The 20,732-nt window shown below is 39.0% G+C and overlaps 1 protein-coding gene across 2 annotated transcripts in view; it reads left to right on the forward strand.

Annotated features, from left to right (window-relative positions):
* Positions 1-305: 305 nt before the first annotated feature.
* EIF2B3 (eukaryotic translation initiation factor 2B subunit gamma) overlaps positions 306-20,732 on the forward strand; it is a 115,907-nt gene continuing 95,480 nt past the window's right edge. Inside the window, exons 1-3 of one of the 2 annotated variants that reach the window (XM_029949460.1) lie at positions 306-421; positions 3,105-3,264; positions 6,319-6,464. In XM_029949460.1, the coding sequence (XP_029805320.1) occupies positions 3,117-3,264; positions 6,319-6,464 (294 nt within the window). In that variant the 5' untranslated portion in view covers positions 306-421; positions 3,105-3,116. The remainder of the gene's footprint in view (positions 422-3,104; positions 3,265-6,318; positions 6,465-20,732) is intronic. The other variant, XM_029949459.1, reaches the window with a different exon arrangement.

The raw sequence follows: 20,732 nt of genomic DNA on the forward strand, positions 1-20,732 counted from the left end.
CTGGCAATCCCTGCCTTGCAAGAGTATTTGGCTATTTCTCCACTGGCTAGCCCAAAACTTCGGCTCCTAATGAGCTCTCTTTTCACAGAGCGGTAGTCGGGCCAGGTGGTAGGAGAACTCCCTAAAGCAAGACACCGTGGCTTGTTCCTGTGCGGATTCCAGGAGCCCAGCACTGGGAAACACGTTCAGTTGGCGCTGAAGATTTGTGAATGAACGGAAGGACACAGACCACCCCGCCTCCTCGCTCCACAGGGCGTGCTTTTTGTAAGGAATCTATTGTTCGACGCTCGTCCCTACTTGCAGGCCTGCCCACCGCATCCCATCGATCTGTTCGGCCATCGCGCGCCTGCGCCTTTGGGCTGTCAGTCGGAGGCGGCGTGGGGAGCGCTTGGAGCTGCTGTGGAGCGCTGGGAGTCGAGAGGTAAAGCTGCGGCGTTAGCGCCGCCAGGCCCCTTGCGATCTGGCTGTTGGGGGTGAGCACCGCGGTGGGGACAGCCGGGACCCGCGTCATGTAGGGGACGCAGGCTCCTCGATACGGGCGGAGGAAGGCCTCAAGCGATGGGTGGGGGTGCCGAGCCCGGGTCGCCAGGTCGAGTCCCTGCCCGACCCGGCCAAGCAGTTAAGTAGCTGAACTAGAAGGGATCTTGGGGAGTACGTGAGCCAACCACCATGTGCAACAGATGGAAAGGAGTTTCAGGGAGGGGAAGATGTGCTTGAAGTCACAGCGAGTGAGAACCCAGATCCTGGACCACTCAGCACAGTGCCTGAACTCTTTCCACTTCAGCCCTTCATTTATTTATTCTGCCTATTTTTATTTGTTTAGGGGCAAGCCGATGAAATGTAAAGAGAAATGCAATAAAGTCCAGATGAGAGGCCCATTATGATAGTGTTTTATCTTACCAGTTTACAAAAGGAGAAGACAGTGAGTGCCATGATGTAGGCATGTGTGAAATGCCATGAACCCCTCCTTTAAAGCTTGGGAGCTAACGAGAGACTCGTTGCTGTGATTCCTATCACCCGGAGTTGTGTCAGGGACATTGAAGCATTTCACAATCTGTCTGGTATCATGGTTAGTTATGTTTCTGATTATCACCAAAAGCTTCGTTGAGAGCAGAAACCTTATGCCCTAGTGACCTGGGGTCTAATGTCCCTTCTGCACATGTTTGAGCTTGACTTTTACAGGAGGTTGTTGTGATGTTCACAGATGCTTATTCCACAAACACTGAGTGGTAGGCATCTGATGGAAATTGTGTTAAGTACTGGGAATACAGTGTGACAAACACAGTCCCTGCCTCCAAGGAACTCACAGGATATAGACATTTAAATATATGTGCAATAAAGCCTGGAAAGAGAGATGATCTGTACATAGTAGAATGGAAGCACCTAAGAGAGAAGGAGTTGCTTCTACCAGGAGGGTAGGAAAGGTTAGGAAGGGTTTTTTTTAAGGAAGATGACTCTTGGACTAAATCTTAAGTAGATGATTTTTAGGCAAAGGAGAAAGGCAATGTAGGAAACAAGAAGAGCAATACAGAGACCAGAATTATGCAACAGCATGGTTCATTTGGCACAAAAGGCTTTCCATGATCTAGCCTCTGTCTAATGATGTCAAACATGGTGCTTATTGTGGGGTTGACATTATTTTGTGTGCTTTACATAGATTAACTCATTTACTCTTCGAAACAACGCTCTGAAGTAGTAATTATCCTCATCTTAGAAAATAAAACTGAGACATAGACAATTTATGAAGCTTGCCCTAGTTCACAAAACTAATACAGGTTAGTGTTAGAATTCAAATGCAGCCAGTCTGATTCAAGGGTCTGTGAGCTTAAACTAGGCCCCCTCCTAGGAACTGAGGACACTTAGAGTTTTAAATGTCAGGCCCCTGGTCATCTCACCTAGAAATGGCAGAACCAGAACTCAAAATCCGGTCTTTTGACTCTGAAAGGTCCTGTGCTCTTCATAATAACATCAGATGTGATCAAGTTATCCAATACCACATTGAGCTAAATTCCTGTCTGAGACAATGGTTGCTGAAATTTAAATTACCATATCTTTAAGTTGTGGATATTGTGCAGGAGCCTTCACTTCATGCCTTGGGTGTACCAGGTGTAACGGGTGCAGTTTAAATAATGATGAGGGACCCAGGACTGATCATAATTACAGTGAAGGTGCAGCATTATTTGCCACTTTGGTGTCAGATTTTTTTCCTGAACATTGCATTTCACATTGGTACTTAAAAAGTTTTATCATTTATTGTAAATCAAGGAGTACTTTAATTTTAAACCAGTAAGGATTTATGACCTTTTCCTGTGCACCTTTTCTGTGGTAGCTGCTGTAAAGAGATTCTTTTGAAGGTCAAACAAGTTTGTTTATTACCTTGAGTTTAGAAAAAGGAATTAATCTGACTTGTTTCCACTATTGGACTCCGCAAATCTAGGTTCAGATACATCCCTACATTTGTGTTTAGTAATATCTTTCATAGTTGGAGTTAATAAGAAGATGAGAGCAGATGGCTGAATTATTGGAGGAATCTTAAGTTATTTAATACTTTTCAGATAGTATGCTTGTATTTATGCTGTTAATTCTAATCAGAAGTTTCCAAATTTTTTCAAGAAATTAGAACTCCTATCAGAAGCCCATTTGGTAAACTCTTACTCCTTTAAGAGTTAGCTCAAATCTTACCTTCCTGTAAAACTCTTTGTCTTTTCTAGGAATACTTAGGTATTACCTTCACTATGTATGCCTACTGCATCTTTGATATATTCCTGCCATGACACTAATGATAGTATATTATAATTTATTGAATTTTTCTTTTCCACGTAACTGTGAGCACCTCAAGGGAAAGGGCCAGGTTTCTTTAATTCATATCTCGCCTTCAGTCCATCTCCCTTGGCTAGAGCTAAGAGTATATATTGGTGACAATGTAATAAAGGTGATGTGTATACTGTAGCTAAGGAGATTTTCTTATTGTAGCTATTGGAGTTGGAAGAGACACATTTGACGTAAGTGAATATCAGTAACCTAAATAGAAACAGGGTTAGTAATGTGTGTGCTTTGAATTTTGTTACCTTTTTTTCCCTGTTAATTGTTTTTCTCTGTGATAGCTGTTTGTGAAAATGGAATTTCAAGCAGTAGTGATGGCAGCTGGAGGGGGATCTCGGATGACAGACCTGACTTCCAGCATTCCCAAACCTCTGCTTCCAGTTGGGAACAAACCTTTAATTTGGTACCCACTGAACTTGCTTGAGCGTGTTGGATTTGAAGGTGAGCTGTGGCAATGAGGTGTACTCATAAAACTTTGGGGATGTTTGCTCCCAGTGATTTGTCAGCTTTATGAGAGTGAGAGAGGATGCATAAGACAAGACCAGGACTCGGCATTGGTTGGAGACTGGCCTCTTTAAGAGCATAGCAGGGAGATGAGTTGGGAAATTGATACAGAAGTCCACACCAGCAATGAAGAGGACCTGAGCTAAAGAAGTAGCACTAGTGATGGAGAAGAGGGAACATTTGACAAAGTTGATGATTAATGGGGAAAGAGAGTGGAAAAAGAGAAGAGATCCCTCTACTTTTTGCTTGGGTGACTAGGTGATTAGATGGTGATACCAGTAACTAGGAAAGGTAATATGAGTCAAGGAATAGGTTTAAATGAATATAATGAGTTCAGCTTTGGCCACAATGAGTTCAAAGTGTCCTATAGTAGATACAGCACATCTGAGTACCAGATGGAAGTAGTGTCAGATCCTGGGGTACAGTCCTGTATTCCAGTTTTCACTCCACTATGAGAATTGCCTTCGTGAGACAGACCCAAGAGCATTTCTATGCAGTGGTCTGCATGACATTGATATTAAGAGATATGTTTTAGGGGCGCCAGGATGGCTCAATTGGTTAAGTGTCCAACCTCAGCTCAGGTCATGATCTCACAGTTCATGAGTTAGAGCCCCACATCAGGCTCTGTGTTGACAGCTCAGAGCCTGGAGCCTATTTCAGATCCTGTGTCTCCTTCTCTCTCTGCCCCTCCCCCAATCACACTCTTTCTTTTTCAAAAATGAACAAACATTAAAAAAAAATTTTTAAAGATTTGTTTCAGGGGCGCCTGGGTGGCTCAGTAGGTTGAGTGGCCAACTCTTGATTTCAGCTCAGGTCATGATCCCAGGTCATCGGATGGAGCCCCACATTGGGCTCTGCACTAAGTGTGGAGCCTGCTTGAGATTCTCTCTCCCCCTTCCTGTCTCTTCTTCTCCCTCTCCTTCCCTCCCTCTCTGTCTCTCTCTCTCACTCTCTCTCCCCCCCCCCTTCTCTCTGCTCCTCTCCCCCACTCATGCTCTCTCTCCCTAAAATTAAAAAAAAAAAAAAAAAAAAAGGGCGCCTGGGTGGCTCAGTTAGTTGAGACTCCGACTTTGGCTCAAGTCAGATCTCGTGTTTGTGGGTTCCAGTCCCGCGTTGGGCTCTGTGCTGACAGCTAGCTCAGAGCCTGGAGCCTGCTTCCAGTTCTGTGTCTCCTTCTCTCTCTGCCCCTCCATCTCTCATGCTCTGTCTCTCTCTGTATCAAAAATAAATTAAAAAAAAACATTAAAAAAAATCTGTTTTAGAAAATACTTTTTTCTTTTTTTCTTTCCTTTTTTTTTTTTTTTTTTTAGAGAGAGCATGTGCGAGCAGGAGAGAGGGGCAGAGGGAGAGAGAGAGAGAATGGATGAGTGCCTCCTAAACACAGGATTTTGGAGTTTAATAGCAAAATCGTTGTTTTTCTTCAGATCATTCATGAGTTTAAAGAAGTTAACGTAGGATCTGCTTAGAATTTTTCTTTCGCTCCACACACAAGAGTCTTAGTCCAGTTATTAGACTGTCCCATATTTGCAGTTACTCCCTTCACTCTATCCACTCTACCTAAAACATCCTCTCTAAAATGTTACCATCTCTTTTAATTCTAAACGGCACCAATCACCCTGTCCTCTCTGGTTCCATCTCACTTTGTTTTTCTATCTCAGTACCATACAAGGCCTGTTTTATGCTATAATTAGTGGCATGGGAGACTGATATCTCTGAGAGCAGGTACTGTATCTCATTCATCTTTGTCATATTAGTATTTACATGCTGAAGAGAAGTTTGTTGGACTGGAGTTTATTTTGACCTATCTCAAAGGCCATCCCTTCCAGAAAGCCTTCCTTAGTTAGTCATTTCTATGTATAATTTCTCCATCTTGAGTTTTTTAAGAATAGGAACCATTTCTGACTTATCAGTGCCTATTTTTCCTTTTCATATTAAGCATATTTTTATTTATTGGATGAATGAGTTAGTGACTAAAAGAAAGCAAAGTGGGGAGTGAAAGAAAGAAGAGAGAAGGAAGGAAGGAAGGAAAGTTAAATGATTTGGAAAAGAAAGAAAGGAAGAAAGAAGAGGAAAATATGGTTATAGTGAAAGGGAGAGATAATTGTTACCTAGAACACTATCAGGGAACAAGTGGAAAGTGTTTCACTTTAGAGACACTAAAATCTGATCTTCAAACATCAGCAACATATGTTGCTGGTAATTACATTACCCTACCAAAGATCCCAGAGATAACAAAACCCCAAGTTTCCTGTCATTGGTTAACAGCTATATGGATAAGATGAAGACATCTGTTATGTGGAAATTGCCTCTTAGTAGGATTCAGTGTGATCCTCCGTGAAACACTGAGGGCTACTTGGTGGGAAGTGGTGATAGCTCCTCGGTAGTTAGAATAAAGATTTAAAATGTGATCCTGTTTGTATATGATTTGATGAATGCTCTTCTGAGTTCTTTACAATAAGAAGTGGCAAGTAATATATTAAAGTATGGGCTCTGATCATTAGAACTGAGTTTTACCTTGAGTTCATTGCTTACTGGTTGTGTGACCCTGAACAAAGCCACTTAGTATCTTTTAGTGCAGGTTTCCTCATTTGTAAAATGAGTGTTTATAAGAATTGAGAGAATGCATGTGAAATATATTGAAAAGACTCAATATTAGCTATTTTTGTTAAATTTTAGAAAGAGCCACTTGGGTGGCTCAGTTGGTTAAGTATTCATCCGACTTTTCGTTTCAGCTCAAGTCGTGCATGATCTCACAGTTTTGTGAGTTTGAGCCCTTTGGGATGTTCTGCGCTGACAGCATGGAGACTGCTTGAGATTCTCCCTCTCTCTCTGTCCCTCGCCTGCTCACATTCTCTGCCTCTTTCAAAATAAATAAACTTAAAAAACAATAGTTAAATCTAGAAAGAGACCAAATCTAACTGAAATAGTGAAACCACTGTCTAAGTAAATGAGTTTTTGTGTCTTTCCTTCTTTTTTTCTTTCATGCTGTAGAAGTCATTGTCATTACAACCAGAGATGTCCAAAAGGCTCTATTTGCAGAATTCAAGATGAAAATGAAGCTAGATGTTGTATGTATTACTGATGAAGCTGACAAGGGAACTGCAGATTCTCTGCGCCAAATATATCCAAAACTTAAGGTGAGAAACTATTTCTTAATTTTTATTGTTTATTGAAAATAAATATCACCTTCTGTTTTCCCAGTGCATTACAGCTTACAATGCTATTTTGAAAATATATTCTTGCACCACATATTTTGTTGCCCGTGTACTTTTCATCTCCTTATTTTGATCTTTTTTTAAGTTTATGTATTTATTTATTTAAGTAAACTCTATACCTAATGTGGGACCAAAACTCAAGATCAAAAGTCGCATGCTCCTCTAAGCCAGCCAGGCACCCCTATTTTGATTATTATTAAAGATTTAGGCATTTAATTGTCACAGTCACTGGTTTCCAATATTTTTGAGTAATTGTACATACCTCTAAAAACAATATACTTCAAATGTGCTTTAGAAGATTCCATTTAAATGAAGTTCATGAACAAGCAAATTTAATCTATAGTGATAAAAATCAGAGCAACAGTTGACTTTGCAGATCACAGATTAACTGGAAAGAAATATAAAGGAACTTTCAAAAATTCCAGACCCCCACCCCTGCAACATATTAACATTTGACCTTTTGGTCTACTTTGATTAGATACTAACAAGTGCTTATGGATATGAAGACACAGTCGCCCTAGTGGCCTGTGGCCTATTAACTGAGAAATATCCATGTAAATTGTTTTTAAATTGATGTCCCTTGGAAAAAATTCTGTATCTGTGATGATGTTGCCATCTTGTTTGAATTGGGGAGCAGACTCTCCAGGCATTTCTGATGACTACAAACATGTATTAATATTTTCAACCTACCTATGCACTAAAGAACAAAAACTTAATGCAGAAATGTCCATGGCCTTTCCCTCCATCTCACCTTTATTGAGAAATAATTTACATACAGTAAAATAAACAGATATTAAGTATACAGGTCAATGAATTTTGACAGATATATATATACCCTGATTACCATTACTCAAATCTAGAACATTTCTATTACCTCTAAAAGTTCCTTTGTACTTCTTTTTAGAAAGCCCTCCTCAACTTTCCAGTCCCCCACCCCCCTGAGTTAACTCATATGTTAACTTTGTTCATGAACTAGATATAAATGGAATCATACAATTTTAGTCTGGTTTCTTTAGTTCAACATAATATTATTTAGACTCTTATTGCAAGTATGACTAGTGTGTGTGTGTGTGTGTGTGTGTGTGTGTGTGTGTGTGTGTGTCTTTTATGCCATTGAATAAATGTACCACTGTTTACTCATTTACCTGTTAATGGATATTTGGGGATGTCATGAATAAACTGTTAGGAACATTGTTCTACAAGTCTTTTTGTGGAAATATTCTAGGTTACTAGAAACTGCCAGATAGTTTTCCAGGTGGTTATATACTAGTTTATACTTCCATTGACAATGTATAAGGATTGCATTTGCTGCACATTTTCATTAACACTTGGTATCGTCAGTCTTTTACATTTTAACCATTCTGATGGATATTTATGGAGTAGTATCTCATTGTGGTTTTAATTTGCATTTCTCTGATGGTAATGATGCTAACCACTTATCTTTTTTCATTTTTTTTTGTGGAAAAGTTCATTTTTATTTATTTTGAGAGAGGGAGGGTGGGGAGGAGCAGAGAGAGTGGAAGAGCTAGAGAATCTCAAGCAGGCTCTGTACTGGCAGCACGGACTTGGGACTGGAACCCACAAACCATGAGATCATGACCTGAGCCGAAATCAAGAGTTGGATGCTTAACCAACTGAGCCACCCAGGCACCCCACTACGCACCTTTTCAAGCATTTGCCTGTTTTTTTTTTTTTAATGTTTTTATTTATTTTTGATACAGGAAAGACAGAGCATGAGAGGGGGAGGGTCAGAGAGAGAAGGAGACACAGAACTGGAAGCAGGCTCCAGGCTCTGAGCTAGCTGTCAGCACAGAGCCTGATGCGGGGCTTGAACCCACGAACGTGAGATCTGACCTGAGCCGAAGTCGGAGGCTTAACCGACTGAGCCACCCAGGCGCCCCGCATTTGCCTGTTTTTAAATTGAGTTGTTTACCTTTTTATTATTGATTATAGAAAGTCCTTTATATTCTATATTCTAGATGCACGTCTTTTATCATATATGTGTTGTGAATATCTTCTGCCAGTCTGGCTTGCCTTTTTACTTTCTTTTATTTTTATTTATTTATTTATTTATTTATTTTTTAATGTTTTATTTATTTTTGAGACAAAGAGAGACAGATCATGAGCGGGGAGGGGCAGAGAGAAGGGGGAGACACAGACTCAGAAGCAGACTCCAGGCTCTGAGCTGTTAGCACAGAGCCTGACGCGGGGCTCGAACCCACAAACGTGAGATCATGACCTGAGCCGAAGCTGGACGCTAACCGACTGAGCCACCCAGGTGCCCCATCTTTTATTTATTTTTAAATGTTTATTTATTTTGAGAGAGAAAGTGTGTGCACACAAGAGCAGGGGATGGGCAGAGAGAGAGCTGGAGAGAGAGAATCCCAAGCAGGCTCCGTGCTGCCAGTGAAGAGCCCCGATAGGACTCAGTCTCGTAAATCATGAGATCATGACCTAACTCCAATTCAAAGGTCAGACTGAGCCACCCAGGTACCCCGCCCTTTTATATTTTTTTAATGGTATCTTTTCATGACCAGAAGTTTTCGCTGTTGATGAAATTTAGATCACTGATTTTTTTTCTTTTACGATTAATACAGTTTTTGTTCCCTTCCCAAGAAAGCTTTGCTTGTAAAGATATTCTCTTATGTTTACTTCTAAAAGGTTTAGCTTTTATGGTTAGATGTCTATCCCATCTTGATTTAATTTTGTGTGTGATTTTTTTTCTATATGGATATTTGTGCCAGCACCATTCGTTAAAAAGACTTTACTTTGCCCATTGAATTGCACTGGCACCTTCGCTGAAAATCAGCTGACCATTCATGTGTAGCTAATGTCTGTTTACTCTATTTTGTTTCATTGTCTTTACTTAAGTACCACGTTGAATAATGTCTTCATCATTTTAGATTTATAGTGGAATTGAACTGAATCTATAGATCAGTGTAGGGAGAATTGATATCTTAATGTTGATTCTTCTAACCGTGAGCATCTATTATTTAGGTTTCCTTTAGATTCTCTCAATAGTGTTTTACAATTTTCAGTGTAGAAGCTTTGAACATCTCTTGGTAAATTTTTGCCAGGTAAATGTTTTTAATGATGTTATTTATTTTTTTAAACAGTTTCTTTTTTTCTTGATTTTTTAAAAATGTTTATTTATTTTTGAGAGACAGAGAGACAGAGTGTAAGCAGGAGAAGGGGAGAGAGAGAGAGAGAGAGAGAGAGAAGGAGACACAGAATCTGAACCAGGCTCCAGGCTCTGAGCTGTCAGCACAGAGCCTGACGCAGGGCTCAAACTCAGGAACTGCGAGATCATGACCTGAGCCAAAGTTGGCCGCTTAACTGACTGAACAATCCAGGAGCCCCAATGATGTTTTTTTTCCTTTAATGTTTATTTATTTGAGAGAGATAGAGCACACATGCAAGCAAGAAGGGAAGGGGCTGACTGCTCAGAGCTTGGAGCCTGGTTCAGATTCTGTGTCTCCTTCTCTCTCTCTCTGTCCCCTTCTCCTGCTTACACTCTGTCTCTCTGTCTCTCAAAAATAAAAGTTTAGGAGGGAGATAAGGGATCCAAAGTGGGCTTTGTGCAGCAGCGAGCCCAACATGGGGCTCAAACCCACAAACTGTAAGATAATGAACTGAACTGACATCAGATGCTTAACTGACTGAGGTACCCAGGTGCCCCTTAATGATATTATAACTGGTGCTTTTTACTCTATTTTTAATTGTTTATTGCTTGTATAGAGACATAAAATTGTGTTTTGTATATTGACTGTGTTAAATTGTAGATCCTTTAGGATTTTTAATATACATCATTATGTTGATTTTAAATAAAAACATGATTACCTTTTCCTTTTTAATCTTTATGCCTTTTTTTTTTTAACTGTCTTATTGCCTGGCCAGGGTCTTCAGTGCATGTATAATAGGCATTTTCCACTCACTTTTGGCCTCTCTTTTTGTTTTTCTGTGCTTCCATCCAAGTAGGTTTTGGTGTTTCTGACTGGAGTGGAGTTTTCCAATACCATTATGTTGGATGTGTTACTTTCTGGAGTGCAGCTGCTTATTTCCTTAGGGAGAATATGGGAAATTTCACTAGGAAAATGAAATGATAATTCTGTTCTTTCGCAGGAACAGAGGCCAAGTTTACCTAGAAGCTTAGGGTGGTTAGTGGACTTCCCAGAGGCTCTTTTCAGCTACTGTCTAAAAGTTTAGGATGGAGGTATAATCTCTCTTTGCTCCCTACATCTAAATCTTAGAAATACTTTTACCCTAACCTGGAACTGAAGATCCTAGAAGTCTCATGTGAGACCTGTGTAACTCTTAGAGGCTTGAAAAGTAGTAACAACAACTATAAATAGAAGAGGACATGTGGAGGCAAATACGGTAACTGCCAATAGGATACTTTACTCTCAAGTTACTGCTCCTTCTTATGGTTTTGATCATTTGATCCTTATTTTTGGGCTTGAACCTAACATAAGAGTCCTCATTAATTCACTCTGGGCAATCTCATCTCATTTCTTTTCCTCCTTTATAATCCTCTCTCTCTGCCTTCTTCTCAAGACGGAACTCTGGCTAGCAAGTTTCTGCTGTCTTTGCTATCTCTACTTGGTTTCTCCTTTACCAATGGCTCCCGAAATCCTGGCTTCACATGCATTCCAACCTAGAGCAGAGGCAAAAAGCTAACCTGTGGAGAAACATAGTAGACTCTTAAATAGCCAGTAAGATCAAAGACCTGAGCTAAGGCAAAATTTAGAACTGTCTGGTTGGGATCAACACGATCTTGTAGGAAAGGTAGTGGAAATACATATAAACAGTTGAAGAAAGTGAAACAGCCTGAGAAGGCAGTTTGTTGGTGCTCACTAAGAGACGTCGGGTACCTCTCTAAAATAGAACGCTGTACCCCCAGGCTCTGCCATGGTTTGAAAGCAGTGCCCCTTTGAACCAATTTATTTCTTTTACTCTGTGCTTCCTAAACTTTTGAGGACTCTTTTGGGCTGTTTTAAATAAGATTTTAAGTAAGATAATATTCCCTTTGAGATTTGGGGGTGTATTAGCTTTTGGTTCTTTTATCTTTACCCACTTCCTCCAGATTGAGTTCACCAAATAGTACTGTAAGGTTATTCCACATGGCTTCTGCATTTCTCAGAGAAAGACCACACATAGTGTGTTAGTTTTATCTGGATTTTTGGTTTAAAATACATTTCACCTTTTTATTTATAATCTTTTTCATTTACATTGCATTTGCTAAATAGATTTTATATGTGGAAACTTCTATCATGTCTGCATATTAAATATTGAAGCTGAACATCATATTTGCTATGTGTTTTCTTAGCTAACACATATATATTTCATTTGGTTTTATTTTTCTGGCACTGTTTTCTACTTCATTTTGCTTTACCTCATGCCACAATTTTTGCTGACTTACTGGCTTCTCGCTTTTTATTTCAGCTGTCCACCCTCTTTCCCTGACTTACCAAGAGAGATTATTGGCTCATTCTCCCACGCTCTGGGTGAGTGAGCTCCATTCTTATAACTGGTGTTGATGACATGAAAGTTCTTAGATTTTAAATCTTCTCCTCAATAACGTTTCATTATTTGTTGATGGATGATTCAGTCTTATCTTGTCTGAACTCATTCAGTTAGCAAATATTTATTAAGAGTCAACTAATACTAATGAATATAATTGCTTAATTTATTAAATAGCAATTATAAACCATAGTTTTTAAAAAAATTTATTAGGGAAAATTTCAAATATGTACAAAAATAGAACATTGCCCATGTTTCTATTACATGATTACATTATCACTAGTTACTAACCCATGGCAAATCTCATTTCATCTATATCCCCACCTATCTTGCTCCCTCCCGTGTTCTTTTAAAACAAATCTCAGACATCATACTATTTCATCTCTAAGCATTTTAGAATATATTAGTAAGATGAAGTCATTTTTTGAAAGCTCTTTAAAAAATAAACTGGGGAGCCTGAGTAGCTCAGTCAGTTAAGCATCTGACTTTGACTCAAGTTATGATTTCACGGTTCATGAGTTTGAGCCCTGCATCTGGCTCTCTGCTGTCAGTGCAGAGCCTGCTTCAGATTTTCTGTCCCTTTCTTTCTCTGCCCCTCCCTAGCTTGCACTCTCTCTTACTGTCTCTCAAAAATAAATATTTAAAAATAAAGTAAAATAAGGGGCGCCTGGGTGGCTCAGTTGGCTAAGCCTCCGACTTCGGCTCAGGTCAGATCTCACATTCATGGGTTCGAGCCCCGCATCAGGCTCTGTGCTGACAGCTAGCTCAGAGCCTGGAGCCTGCTTCCAGTTCTGTGTCTCGTTCTCTCTCTGCCTCTCCCCCTCTCATGCTCTGTCTCTCCCTGTATCAAAAATAAAATAAAAAACATTAAAAAAAATTTTTTTAAACAAAGTAAAATAAGAGTAAAAGTATAATGCCATTATAACACCTAAAAACACAAACTGATAATTCCTTAGTATCATTAAATATCTAATCAGTGTATGAGTTCCCAGTTGCCTCATAAATATAACTTTAAAATATTTTTTAGTGTTTATTTAAATCAAGAGGCAAGTAAAAAAGGACTGTGCATTACAATCGGTTGAAATGTTTGTTTTAATAGATAAATTTTCCCTCTCTCTTTTTGCCCCTATAATTTACTTGTTGGAGAAATTAGGTCTTTTTCTGGTACATTTTCCCTTTCACAGTCTGCGTTTTGTTAATTGCAACCCTGTGGTGTTTAAAGTATCCTTCTCTATATATTGGTATTGGTAGTTGGACCTAGAGGCTCCATTAAACTTAGGTTTTGAATTTTGGGGCAAGACTTTCAAAGGTGGTATTGTGTTCTTCTCTCTGGAGGCACATACTTTTCTGATTCTCTCTCTCTCTCGTGCTCTCTTTCTCTTTTTTTTTTTTTTTTTTTTTTTTAAGTAGGCTCCAGCCTGATATGGGGCTCAAACTCACAACCTTGAGATCAAGTCTCATGGTCTACCTACCAAGCTAGCTGGGCACCTTTGATTGTCTCTCTTTCTGTGATGTAGTAGCTGTTAATGATCATTGCCACCAGGCCGTAGTCTTTGTCTCTCCAGTCATTTGGCTATCTGAAACTTATTTCTAGTAGATTCCTTGAGAAGTCTTCATGATATCAGTGCTCAGCAGATTAGCTGTAGGCTTTGTTTTATATTTCAAAGCCAATTTATACGGATATGAATTCCTTGACTCACATTTTTTTCTTGAGTATCTTAAATTTTCTCATTGATTCTGTTGTATGGTGTTGCTGTCCAAAAAAGTACAAGTGAAAATCTTTCTTTCCCTTATTAGTGAGCTGGTCTTTTTGTCTGGATTCCCGAAGGTGTTTTTATTTATCTAATTTTTTAAGATTTTATTTATTTATTTATGTTTATTTATTGTTTGAGAGAGAGCAAGCTGGGGAGGGGCAGAAAGAGAGAATCTCAAGCAGGCTCTGCACTGTCAGTGTAGAGCTCAATGCAGGACTCAAACTCACAAACATGAGATCATGACCTGAGCCAAAGTTAGATGCTTAACTGACTGAGCCACCCAGGCACCCCATTAAAGATTTTATTTCTCTTGACTTTATTTTTTAAACTTTATTTATTTTGAGAGAGAAAGAGACAGCCCAAGTCAGGGAGGGGCAGAGAGAGGGGGAAAGAGTATCCAGAGTAGGCTCTGCATTGTCAGCACAGAGCCCTACATGGGGCTCGAACTCATGAACTGTGAGATCACAACCTGAACTATAGTCAGATACTTAACTTACTGAGCTACCCAGATGCTCCAAGGGTATTTTTAAGATGGAAGCAACTTGAACATTTTTATAAGAGTGCAGAAGGGCCAGGAGCGCCTGGGTGGCTCAGTCGGTTAAGCTTCCAACTTCATCTCAGGTCATGATCTCACAGTATGTGGGTTCAAGCCCCACATCGGGCTCTGTGCTGACAGCTTGGAGCCTGGAGCCTGCTTCATATTCTGTGTCTCCCTCTCTCTCTCTACCCCTCCCCCACTCATGCTCTGTCTCAAAAATAAACTTAAAAAAATTTTTTTTAGTGCAGAAGGGCTGGTGGAGAGGTATAGGCGAAAGGAGATAAATGATGAATGAGATCCCCAAGGAGACAAGAAGGAATGAAGGAGCAACTTTGGGCAGGAGGAAGGCTATGTCTTCCACTGAAAGAAGAAAGAAAGGAAAACTCAAATGCATATCGGGAAGGAGAGACAGGAATTAAAATAATTCACTCCTGGGGTACCTGGGTGGCTCAGTCAGTTAAGTGTCAAACTTCACCTCAGGTCATGATCTCACAGTTTGTGAGTTCGAGCCCCGTGTTGAGCTCTGTGCTGACAGGTCAGAGCCTGGAGGCTGCTTCGGATTCTGTGTCTTCCTCTCTCTCGGCCTCTTGCCCACTAACACTGTGTCTGTCTGTCTGTCTGTCTCTCTCTCTCTCTCAAAAATAAATTTAAAAAGCATTAAAAAAATAATTCACTCTTGAGGCCTCTGCATTCTTGATGAAGTAGGATGTGTGCTTGTCTTTTGAGAATGTCGAGAGAGAGAAAGGTGATGGAATTGGGACCTGTGAGTAGTGAAGCTTTAGAATTGTCACTGGAAAATGATAGAGAGCTGACTGTGGACACCGAGAAGGAGACCTGAGCAGCATCAGGAGCATAGCTGGGGTTGAAGAATATAAATTATAATTACCGTAATTAGCAGAGTTGTAGGTGGGTTTTTTGTTTTCTTTCTTGTTTTTCTGTCTTTTACCATTGCTCAAGTGTTTAGGTATAGAGGAGAAGACATGTTTGCATTGATCAAAATATGCCCATTTTAAGACATGTTTGCATTGATCAGGATTATGGGCATGGTCAAGTCTGGAGTGCCTGGGTGGCTCAGTCGGTGAAGCTTTATGCCACTGACTTTTCAAAGAAAACAGGTTATTTGTCATATAGAATCTTCCACATCTGTTGTGTGTCTCATTTCTCTCTATTGATGTCATTTAATGTGTTTTTCTTGCCCAGTATTTTCTTATAAACTATCATTTGGATCTAAATGTTAACTGGATTCAATTTCAACTTTTTTTTTTGCAATAATATTTCATATGTGTACTTCTTATTGCATTGTATCCAGATCTGAAATCAGACATTTTTAAAAAACCTGATTTTCTTATGTACAGCTTTTTACATGTCAGTCATACCTCAACAAAGTGGTTTTAAAAAAAGCCTAGTTTCTTTTTGTGGAGAATCATGTTTATAGACTGCAATCTGGATTCTAGGAGAAATAGAAGCTTTTAAATTTTAATGTAATTGATTTTTCAGTCTTTTCCTTTATGGTTTGTGATTTCTATGCCTAGCTTTAGAAATTCTTCCCCTTATGAGCTGTCTTGTGTGTGTGTGTGTTTTTATAAAGTTCATTTATTATTTTTCAGAGAGAGAGAGAGAGAGCACAAGCAGGTGAGGGACAGAGGGGAGAGACAAAATACCAAGCAGGCTTCATGCTCTCAGTACAGTACAATGCGGGGCTTGAAATCAAAACCGTGGGATCAAGAGTCAGACGCTTAACCACTCCCTGAGCCACCCAGGTGCCCCATTCCATTTATGAGGTCTTAAAGATACTTCCATATTTTAGGCTCAAATTCACTTAGAATCTCTCCATTTATTTTAGGCTTTTTAAATATATGTCAATAAAGTTTTAAAATTTTCATCATAAAAATCTTATTTATCTTTTGCCAAATTTATTCCTAGGTTGTGTTTTCATATTCTCGCTTTAGTGTGTATTTTGTAGATGTACATAATGTATACACCTTAAAGAATCAAATAGTTCTATAAAACTTGGAGTGAAGAACAAAGGTCTCCTGAACTATTTTTCCTTTCATGTTTTTTTTTTCTAGGAAGTTACTTCATTCATTTCTTTCTTTTTTTCAGCAAAAATACTCATTCATGATTTTGCTCTTCAGAAGCAACTACTTTTAGCTCTTTTTCCTTTTGGTAATGTCCTCAATATTTCTAAGTAACATATTCTACTACATTTTTAGTTTTAGTTCTAGATAATCGATTGAATTTCTACTATGAAAGATAAGGATTCGGTTCACTTACCAGCCCATCTCCCCTTCCTAATCTCCCAAATACAGGTATGTCATAATTTCTTATTAAATCAATCATGAGGGCTTATTTAGAGCTTAGCCATGCAGTGTACTAATATTATATTTCCTTTTTAAAATATCAACTTTATTATGATTTATATATGATAAAATATGCCCATTTAAAATGTACAGTTCTATAGTTTTTAAAAATCATATTTATTGAGGTTTAAATCACATAGAGTAAAAAATTCACCCTTTTCAGTGTACTGAGTTTTGGCAAATGTTTTGCGGTTGTATAACTACCGCCTGGATAAAGATAAAGAATGGTTCTGTCATCCCCTACAAGTTTCTACATTTTTATATACAGGGTTTTGTTTTCTTAGAGTTATCAATTGCCACGCTTTCAAAGTTGCTTGGTTTTCTGTGTTTCCATCACTAATTCATCCTCAGACTCTTTTTTTCATCCTCAGATGAAAAAGGCAAAGTAGGAATTTGTGCTAGTGGGGTGATATATAGGGATAGATATTCTTAGTGCAAAGCGGGTAGAATAGCTCTAAGAAAAGCATAAAAATGTTGGCAAATCCTATACTTTAGCAGTTGAAGGATTATAACAAAGCTGAGGGAATATTTTAGTTTCAAACTGTGTGATCTGATGGCCTCACTCAGTGTAAACATATACCTTTACCCAGGTCTATATTTCTTTGAAATATACTAAAAAAGAAAACATGTCAGTTAAATAACTTAATTGGTAGTCTATTTTTCTTTCTGGGTGGCATCCTGAATTACATAATGTGAAGTGTAATTTCATCTTTTTTTTTAGAAGTTGAACAACTTGGAGGGGAGGAGAATGGAAGGGCAGATGAAAAGTGAAACGGAGAAGCAGCAGAGACACTTGCTTTGCAGTAACCGCTGATTATTCACGCAAGAGCTCTGTCTGTAACCAGTTGAACCCTTTTGAGACTACTTAAATTTGCTCAAGCTTTATAAATGAGTACATTTGAAAAATTAATTAATTTACTTCAGAACCTTAGTTTCTATTCTTAGAGACAACCCTAAAGTATGAGGTTAATTTATTAGCTGATTTTGAGGGTGTAAATGTTATTTGCTTTGGAGTTACTCAGAATGTTTGCTCTGAATATCGCCAAAGGAGATCTTTCCATATTTACTCTGATTTCTAATCCCCATAGCTACCTTGAAAGGTAGATGGTATTCTGTTTTGCAGTTGAGAAAACTGATACGTAAGTTAAATAAGCTTAAATAATCTCTCCCAAAACCCATACCTGGTTAGGTGCTGAGCCAGACTAGAATCCAGCCTTGCGTTTTGAGATACAGTACATTTGTGCATCTCAAGTGTCCATGCTTTTTTCACTCATACTGCCTCCAAAGGACAAGCATCAGCAGTCCTTAGAGTCTACTCTAACTCTTGACTCTCAGCTTCGGGATAGGTTTAGTTGGTCTGGAATTTTCAAAATTCCGTTTTCCTTCTCTTTTTTAGTCTGTGGGATCCATGGATGTAGAATTTTTTTGTGTGTATTAGGTAGTTGTATGTAAATATAGAATCCTTTTAAAGGATGCAAGTCAGTGGTTCTTAGTACATATAGAACTCTTCATTAAATATTTCTGTGTAAAACATATTTTAAAATTAGCAAATCAAACAGTACTAAAGGAACTGTATAGTATCCCTGTGTTATAAATGTGCAGGTTTGTTTATTGATACCCTCTTTAAGTGGAGGAAGATGCTGTGTTGTAGGAAGACTTTCTATCCTGTCTAGAGCCATATAGGCAAGAATTCTGGCTCTTCTTGAGCAAGAGGAGCTCTTGGGTAAACAGTAAGGATGTTAATGATCAGCACATAAAGCAAAACTGCCTGACTTCTTGAACATTGAGCCTGACCCACATTAGATGCCCCTCTCATTGTCCGAGGTAATCAGCCTTTAGTGCCATTTTTGTGCTTTAGCACCAATGTGATTATTCCTCAGATAAGTGTTTTGAGAACAGGCTAGTGGGGTATATTTAGGAGACCTCAGCAGACTACATCTGTAGTAGAATTTCAGAGCCTGTGTTTTAAAACACTTACCTTATATTGCAGGTCTCATGGCTTCTCTTAATTTAGAGATTGCAGAGTTGATAATTTTCTATTTAATCTAGACAAGAATCTTTCTTTAGCCTCAGGCAAGCCTCATTTGCCCTCTGCCTCAGTTTCACAACCCAGAAAATAAGGATAATGATACCAACATACTAGTTAGAGGTTTAGTTATTTAAATTCTTTGATGTAGAAAAAGGACTATTGTTACATGTCTTATGAAACAGCTGACATGTTACAACAAAGAACAAACTATGCCAATGAAATCCCCATCCTAGGGACAGCTTATTAGAAAGATTTAGCGTATGTGCTATTTTTAGATGTTCAAAAACTAAGTACAAGTTGTTTTCAGTTGAGTGTTTGATGTCTTTATCGAATTACAAATCTCTGTCATTCTTTTCTGGAACCTTTCATTTTGCCTAGGGATTTGTTTTTGGCAGATTTCTATCTGTTTGAAAAGAATGAGAACCCTTTGGTTAAGGGAAACTCTGAGAACTTGGTCCCAACTTGCTTGAAGACTTTAAGTGGCAATTTTTCCTTCTCGTGACTGCTTTGGTGGGCTGAGATTGCATAGGAAGGCCTCAGGATATCCCCAGTGATGCCTTCTTTGAGCCCACTGGTGGAATAATGAAAAGCCCAGGAGCTATGGTGGAAATAAGTTAAACAAGAACATTAAAAAAATTTTTTTTAATGTTTTTATTTATTTTTGAGAGAGAGAGAAACAGTGTGAGCAGGTGAGGGTCAGAGAGAGAGGGAGACACAGAATCTGAAGACAGGCTCCAGGCTCTGAACTAGCTGTCAGCACTGAGCCTGATGCGGGGCTCAAACCCACGAACCATGAGTTCATGACCTGAGCTGAAGCCGGACACTTAACCGACTGAACCACCCAGGCGTCCCAACAAGGACATTTTTAAACCTTTTTGTTTTCTCCCTAGGAAATCTCAATGGAGCTTTTCTCTTGACTGTATTAACCTAGTATGTATATCCACAAGCCTCATGGAATGAAATAAGGACGGAAACATGACAGCTAGAAATTAGGACAGAACCCAGGCTGTCATCACACACTTTCTTTATCTTTGGGTGATAAGGAGCCATATGGCTTCAAACTCTTGGTAGAGCCACCTATCCTGCTCTGAATCATAAGGTAACAAAAACTACAGCCTAACTAGTGGAATGAACCTGTACCATTTGTTGGAAGTCAGTAAGTATTCTGTCCTCATGACTAAGGAGTTCATTTGAAGTAGCCTATAGCTACCCATCCTTTTTTCAGCTTTTAATTTAAGCATCGTCTGCTCCAACAAGCCTTTGTTGGCTTCCTAATACTGGATTAGATTTCATTTTTCTGTACTTGCACAGAGAATTAAAATTACCTATCAGGGACACCTGGGTGGCTCAGTCAGTTAAGTGTCCGGCTTCGACTCAGGTCATGATCTCACAGTTCGTGGGTTCGAGCCCCATGTCCGGTTCTGTGCTGATAGCTCAGAGCCTGGAGCCTGCTTCGGATTCTGTATCTCCCTCTCTCTCTGACCCTCCCCTGCTTGTACTGTCTCTCTCTGTCTCTCAAAAATAAATAAAAGACAGGAAAAAAAATAAATAAAATTACCTATCATACTGTCATCTCCCTGCTGTGGGATAAGAACTATTTTTGGGCCTGTCACAGAGAAGATGCTTAATATGTATTTATTCAATGAATGACATATGGAGGCAAGCTCTATGTAAACATTTGGAACATGTTCCTTCTCCCTTAACACAGACATAGATGTTTATATGAGCCTAAGGATGAGTTTTAGTGATTGCAGACCAAAGGGATTATGGCATTGGCTGCTTGGTGTTCATTTTATTTGCATCTGTAAATTTCCATCGTCTTAAATTTGCTGATATGGCTGACCCTCTACCCCAAGCAGGTTATTCCAGAGGGAGGATTGTTTTGTCCTGTCTTATCTTCTCTTATCAAAGAAATAGAGTGACATAGTGAACAGAACATAGGCTTTCACAGTTCCACTGTTTACTAGCATTTGCCCTTCAATGAGGTTA

Source organism: Suricata suricatta, chromosome 8, assembly GCF_006229205.1.
Source record: "Suricata suricatta isolate VVHF042 chromosome 8, meerkat_22Aug2017_6uvM2_HiC, whole genome shotgun sequence".
Taxonomy (NCBI): domain Eukaryota; kingdom Metazoa; phylum Chordata; class Mammalia; order Carnivora; family Herpestidae; genus Suricata; species Suricata suricatta.